General features: G+C 46.6%; 1 protein-coding gene across 3 annotated transcripts; it reads right to left on the bottom strand.

Moving 5' to 3' along the window:
• Positions 1-1,243: 1,243 nt before the first annotated feature.
• On the bottom strand, positions 1,244-6,726 carry PEX10 (peroxisomal biogenesis factor 10). Of its 3 annotated transcripts, none has more exons than XM_064172337.1 (6): positions 6,577-6,726; positions 6,001-6,081; positions 5,179-5,582; positions 4,294-4,469; positions 3,860-3,995; positions 1,244-1,474 (listed from the first exon to the last, which is right to left on the bottom strand). In XM_064172337.1, exons 1-6 carry the CDS (start codon positions 6,686-6,688, stop codon positions 1,403-1,405), a joined length of 981 nt encoding a protein of 326 aa, XP_064028407.1. In that variant the 5' UTR covers positions 6,689-6,726; the 3' UTR covers positions 1,244-1,402. The 3 variants fall into 3 exon arrangements, with proteins under 3 accessions (XP_064028407.1, XP_064028408.1, XP_064028409.1); XM_064172338.1 differs by lacking the exon at positions 6,577-6,726 and adding an exon at positions 6,497-6,508; XM_064172339.1 differs by lacking the exon at positions 6,577-6,726 and adding an exon at positions 6,431-6,442.
• Between the last annotated feature and the right edge of the window lie 126 nt (positions 6,727-6,852).

The raw sequence follows: 6,852 nt of genomic DNA, 5'->3' as shown, positions 1-6,852 counted from the left end.
TCATTCTATTGAGATTTTTATGGTAACACTTGAACTGTTAACCAGCTACCCAGGATCTCTGCAGCACAAATAACCATCTCAAAAGGAGTGCTCTTACAGCAGCACACCTCCCCCGAGTACATGTTCAGTGCCATTTGTGAAAGAGTTGTAGAAACTGTAACTGGGGATCCACAGGATGGATATCCTCTGGCTTCTTCTCCCCACCTGTATTTGAAGAATACAAATAAATTAATCTTGTAAATTTTCTGTCATGCAAGAATGAGAACATAAATTAACATCTAACAATCTTTTTCCCTACTGCTCTGAACGCTTGGATAACTGAACTAAAAACTTAGGGATAAGGAGATGCTGTGGAACCCCTCTTCCTTCTAAATACTGGCTTAGTTGAGAAAGCCCTTACTGCTTTACTGGCTTAGCTGAGAGAGCCCTTGCTGCCCTACTGGCTTCGCTGAGAGAGCCCTTGCTGCCCTACTGGCTTAACTGAGAGCTTTTACTGCTACACTGGCTTAGCTGAGAGAGCCCTTACTGCCCTACTGGCTTGGCTGAGAGCTTTCACTGCTACAATGGCTTAGCTGAGAACCCTTACTACCATAAAGAGCAGAGGGGGTCTGGTGGCTGAAGTCAGCTTCTTCCCCAGACTAGAAACCACCACACTGGTCTTCAGCTGTGTTGCAAAGCTAATGTTTTATCATTGAGCTTGGTTTCTATTAGTGTACATCCTTGAGCTGTTTTGAAACACTACTTGCTGCACTGCTCTAGTCTAAGCATCTAGAATACTTGATGAAAAGTCTTGGTGTCTAACAACAGAGGAGCTCAGTTTGGAAGCTGAATGTGAAGTGCTTAGTGTGCCAAGCAGTCTGCATTGCTGTGTTTCCATTTGTTCTGTTGATCTAAGGGAAATTCAGTTTGTCAAATCAAGGAGAGGTGCTTTAGTGTGAACCTTGTTAGGAAAATACCATGGTACATGACACACTTGTTGGCAGAACTCCTCCTGCAACTGAACCTTCTGTCCTCCTGCCCTACAGCATAGGCTCATTATGTTACAGGAGAGAGGGTTTGATAAATGGCACAATTTTAGTAGTACCTTAAGCATTATGTGAAAAGGTGGAAGACTTCCTCTCCACATTTCCATGTGGAGAATGAGAATCTGATGTAGATTGTTCATTGTCCAAAGGCAAGAAAATAATTCCACGTGTGGTTAGGCATTTTCAACATGGTTAGAAGTCACACATTAGGAGAAAGGTTAGAAGCAGAAATGGCTTTATTTTGTAAACCAGGAATGAAGTGCCACCTTGCACAGGCAGTCATCAGCTTTAGAATAAAGTCTTTTTCTTGGACTGAGTCAAGCTGTATGACAACTTCCTAAAGGTTCTGAGAGCTGAGGTCCTTGTCATGAAATGTTTTACAGTTGGTAATGACGTAGGTAGATCAGTTTCTGAGGATGAAACTTCTCTCTGCAGAGTGGACATTCTGTCTACAAAAAGAAGAGACATTCATAGAGTCAAGCAGGTTGGAAGAAACCTCCAAGATCATCCAGTCCAACCTAGCACCCAGCCCTAGCCAGTCAACTAGACCATGGCACTAAGTGCCCCAGCCAGGGTTTTCTAGAACACCTCCAGGGACAGTGACACCACCTCCCTGAGCAGCCCATTCCAATGCCAATCACTGTCTCTGGGAAGAACTTCCTCCTAACATCCAGCCTAGACCTCCCCTGGCACAACTTGAGGCTGTGTCCCCTTGTTCTGTTGCCGCTTGCCTGGGAGAAGAGCCTGAGCCTCTTCTTCTGCAGGCTGCACACCCCCAGCTTCCTCAGCCTCTCCTCACAGGGCTGTGCTCCAGGCCTCTCACCAGCTTTGTTGCCCTTCTCTGGACATGTTCCAGTGTCCAGAGACAGACATTAGACAGATGCACTGAATTGTTTAATTTCAAAGTTTAAAAAGGTCCAAACAAACTGTTTAGCTAATTACAGGAAATAATCAGCTTCCCTAATTAAAACTCCCTTTATTTTCTGTCCAGTTTGTGGTGCAAGTTTAACCAGGTAAAGCACCAGGTAAAGCCCAAATCAAAAAGTTAACTTGAGGTGATACAGAGGTGCTTGAAAACTGGATGGACTCTTAACAACATCCATTTTAGGGTGTGTTTGGTTGGGTTTTAACCCAGGTGACAATACTGCTGCTTCACTTTGCTAACAAGTGGAATCAGAAAAGAAGAATTAGAGCCAATATGAGGAAACATTTATGTACACTAGAGATAGTATTTAAAAGACAGCAACTGTGTGTTGGACGATGCTTTTAGTTCTCTTAAATTGGAGCTCTTAGGTTTCTGTATCTTTGCTTGGTGAATCCAGTAGGAGTCAAAGGATTTATTAGGTCAGCAAGTGTCAAAAGACTGAGTTACTAAAATGGTAATAATTGTTGTCAGTGTTAAGAAAAAACAAGACAAACCCTCTGTACCTGAAACAAAATATCCTGTTCCATAGACACTGAACACTCAAGAGTGGTAAACTAGTCACCAAGCTCTTAAAGGCAAAGGTGCAGTTCGTGAATGGATGTTTTCAGCTCTGAAATCTCACTCTGCAAGGCACTTTTAGCCCTGTCTACATCTGAGACAGCTTTAGAGTTTACAACAATGCAAAAACTGCCCTAACATGGTCTCTGAAGGAGGTCTCACCACTTCCCTGCTGTGTCACTGTGTGGAGGATTTGCATGTTCAGCTGAAGCTTGGTACCATTTGCTGCCTCCATTACATTTCTCTGTAGAACCACACAGCTGATAAGCTGAAAAATGCTGGAGGGTTTGTTAGGCAAACTGTTTGTTTTATAAAGGGATTAAATGGAGCTGACTCTCCAACACCTACTTTAACAACCTCAGAAAACACATCTGAGTAGTTCAGTAGATGATCCCTTTCCCTGCAGCTAGATGAAAGCTTCTAGCACAGCTTCTGGCAGCAGGAATAGTATTTAGGTCTTCATAAGCAGGTCTGAAGTGAATCTTGATGTTCTCAGGAAGGCAGGAGCTCATTGCAAGCTGCATTCTAAATGGTGTCTGCAAATGGTGTACCTATTGTAGAACTTAACAGCTTGCATGGATCTAACCCTGGGACATTGACATACAGGCCTTTGGCCAGCTCAATTTTAGTGTCAGGATGGATTTTAGATCTTAAGGCACATTCTCTGAGAAGTTGTATTTGCTCAGTTCTGTTCCACCACAGCCAAACCAGGATCTGTGTAGGAAAATGTAAGCAGATCACCCCACTTACTTCTAAACCAGCTGCAGTAATACATCAGTTTTGTAGCACAAACATGGCCTTTGTAGCACAGGTTTTCTTTGCAAGCAACACTGGATGCCTTTTTCCTGGCAAGCAGTTTTCAACTCTTTGGAGAACATAAATGGACAATATCTTACTCCACAGTGTCTGTTGTATTTCATGACTTGAGGGCAAAATCCAGGTTTAAAACACCATGCACAAAAGCTAGCTCAGCTTAGTTGTAACTTATCTATTCCTTTATGCTGGAAGGCAGCTGAAGAAAGCTTCAGAACATTTCACCCTTTTTGTTGTTTCTTTCTAGTCAGAATTACAGCCTAGGTGTGGAGATAAAGGAATTACCTCCACGTCTGACTTCCACAGAGGTCCAATTGCATTTCAGTGCTTGGGACAGAACCCTGCTCACCTTCTTTACCTCACCTCTGTAATGCATAGTCATTTAATAAAATATATAGGTCCTGGCAAACTCTGGAGTGAGGCTTTTGGGTGGATTAGTGCATGAAAGAGGTTTACCTCAACACCCAGGCTGGCAGGTATTTTCAGGTAGGAATTTCATCATATTTACCCCTTCCAGGCTCTGTCCTTCAGTACTTACTCTGGTGTTACACCACTCGGTGATGCATTCCCAGCAGAACAGGTGACCACAGGGTGTGGCTGTTGTGTGTCTCCGTTCCTCCAAACACAAAGTGCAGCGGGAGTGGTGCCCAGCAGTTTTTTCACTGCTCCTATTTCTAATTAACAAGAGATGGATTTTATTTAGCATGCTTGTAAGAAACATTTGATAACACAACCTTAAAGTAAACCCCATCTGCAAGTGTTAACCCTGCTCAGGAAGGTCTCAAGAACACAAACCCAAGGGATGAAATCTTAAGAGATGCTTAAAACTGTGCGGAATGCATCTTCATGTTGCATTAGACCAAGTTCTAAGTTAACTCCAAGCACCACTGCAGTGTGCTCCTTGTTCCTCAAAACTATTTCATTTCCCACCACTGCCTCCACCTCTTTCCTAATAAGTAAAAACCATCATACTTCTGATGAGCCAGGTTGCGGTGCAGTTTCCAGTCCTGCCTTGCTCTCTGCTTCTGTTTGAAGCTGTACAGCTGAACCCCAAGGGTTAGAAGAAGATGGAAGAGTGAGATTATTCCAAGGAACTTGTAACTTGATCGAATGCTCTGATCCTCTCCTTGTGGTCCTCCAAAACGCAGCTACAGGAGTCACAGAAACAGAGGTGCTTTGTTACTGCAGGTTTATGAAACTATGCCTCCTCTCCCCTACTCTGTAAACTCTTGCTTTAGGATTCTCATTTTTGTCCAAGAATTGGCATGCTTCTAGGATTTACCAACTTGCTGTCACTCAGGTGTCCTCATTCAGACCAGCTACACTTAACTGCTGTTTGTGCCAGGATCAGCTGTTCCGAGCTGTCTGTCTGCCCATCAGACTTGCTGCATTGATCTGTTTGGGTTTGTTTTGTAGCTCTGAGCAAGCAATCAGGCACCTCTTTACCACATGGATGCTGGGAATTGCTAAGGAGTCTTGTGTCTTTACACATGTCTGGGCCTGTGGCTGATGTTTTTTGGAGCTCTACTGACTTGTGTTTAAAACTGTATTTAAGAAATCCATGGGAAATACTTAAGACACTTCTCACTTTCTGTGTATGTGTAGAAGACAGACTGGACTAGACAGCGAAGTTACAAAGAGCAGCAACTTATTGCAGTGCACTCATACTTCTTAGCTATGGCCTTTTGACTACAGGGATTCAGAACCCCTCTATGCAGTATTAAACCTCTCCCTCTCACCCAGTCTGCTCTGCCCATATTCTAGTCAGCTACAGCCAAGGTTTACACACATGGCATCCCAAAAGAGGCCAAAATACTGTGGTGGACACCATCATCAAACAAAAAGACATCCACTTACATATGAGATTCCTGCAATTCTTTTGGACAGGTGATAGAAAGTGCCACTCATGTAGAACACTGCCAGGTGCAGCCGGTGAAGCAAAGGGATGCATTGCTTAAGGACATGCACAACTTGGAGGCCTCTTTTCTTCTGCTCTTCTGTAAGCTCCCCGACTTGTTTCTGCATCCAGTTTCGTATTAAGGTTCTACTGGACAAGCCACGTGCTGAGGTGCTCTGCGAGGTGCTGGACTCAGCTTCTGTCTGCAGCTCATGCTCCAGATGCAGCAGTCCTTTTTCTAAGCAATAGGGCAGCACAGTGTGAAGAGCAATGAAGATGGCCCGGCGAAGAAAGGAGGGAACCCGTGTCTTGGTTGAGTCAACTTGGACAATGTTGACATACTCTTCACCCAGGGTCTGATAACCTATCAGAAAGCACACAGGGTAAGATGCCAGTGACAGTGTCATTCTCTGCGTGGCTGAGCAGTGGTGACAGGCTGCTCTGGTCAGAACTTAATCAGGTTTTGGAGTTTCAGACATAGCTGCATTTTTTGGTGTTGAATGAGGTGTTTACTTCAGCATCTGCAGCATTGCTATCTGCAGTGGTTTTAGGCTTCAAGCAGGGGTAGTTCTTCATAGTCTTATGCACTCCTTTTTAAAGATGTCTTTTGCTTCATATTTACTAAAAGGCTTTTATAGAAAACCAAGCCAAAGAAACCCCTACCGCAAAGAAAACCACTATCAAGCAACCTTATTGCAGCTGGTGGCCACCAACAGGCAGGAGCTGCCAGACGGCAGACAGCTGGTTTCTCACACTTAGGAGAAGTGCTGAATGGAAATTACCTGACAGCGTGGTCAGAGCGAAGTAGGCAACGTCAGAAAGCAGTTCAATCTCCTTCCTCCATTCCAGCCACTTCTTGGCACCTACGGGATGGGGATCACAGAAGCGTTGCAGTAACTGATGTGAAATTCACGCAGATCTAAGCCCTTCTACGGGAATCTCTCCCAGATACCCCAGGTCTGGGTGAGCATCTCCGTGACGCCTCGTTCCGCCTTCCTCACCCCACCCAGCATCACAGTATCGTCAGGGTTGGAAGAGACCTCACAGACCATCAAGTCCAACCCTTTACCACAGAGCTCAAGGCCAGACCATGGCACCAAGTGCCACGTCCAACCTTGCCTTGAACTGCCCCAGGGACGGCGACTCCACCACCCCGCCAGGCAGCCCATTCCAGTAGCCAATGACTCTCTCAGTGAAGAACTTTCTCCTCACCCGAGAGCCCTGTGGCAGCAGGGAGCTGATGGGCCTACTGCTACCGCCGGATTTCAGGTCCCTCACCGCGTCCCTGCCGTCCCGCCTGCACTCAACGCCGAGCCCAGCGGCCTCAGCCCCTCGAAACCCCTCTCGGGAAGCGTTACCCGCGAGGCTGTGCAGCGCGGAGCCGGCCCCGCTCCGCAGCCCGCTGCGGTACAGTTCGTCCTTCTGCCCGCAGCGCACCAACCGCGCCGGCCCCGCGGGCTCCAGCGCCATGGCTGCCGGGGGCGGCGGCGAAACCCGCGGCGCGACTCTGTGGCGTCGGCGCGGAGAGATGACGTCATGGCAGCGGAGGGCGGGAGCTGTGCTGAGCGCGCGGAGCGGCGGGGCCGTCTGGGGGCGCCTGTGGGAGCGGTCCGGGGCCGGCGGCAGAGTGCGGC

The sequence above is a fragment of the Pogoniulus pusillus genome, chromosome 36 (genome assembly GCF_015220805.1).
Source record: "Pogoniulus pusillus isolate bPogPus1 chromosome 36, bPogPus1.pri, whole genome shotgun sequence".
In the NCBI taxonomy this organism is placed as follows: Eukaryota; Metazoa; Chordata; class Aves; order Piciformes; family Lybiidae; genus Pogoniulus; species Pogoniulus pusillus.
This window is presented reverse-complemented; position numbering and strand designations above follow the sequence as displayed.

Excerpts from the sequence above, each read along its gene's own strand:
- PEX10 (XM_064172337.1), bottom strand. The coding sequence starts at position 6,688 with ATGGCGCTGGAGCCCGCGGGGCCGGCGCGGTTGGTGCGCTGCGGGCAG. Across the intron at positions 4,470-5,178 it reads GAATTGCAGGAATCTCATAT|CTGCGTTTTGGAGGACCACA; the intron begins GTAAGTGGATGT and ends TGACTCCTGTAG. Across the intron at positions 1,475-3,859 it reads CCGAGTGGTGTAACACCAGA|ACAGAATGTCCACTCTGCAG; the intron begins GTAAGTACTGAA and ends TTCTTTTTGTAG.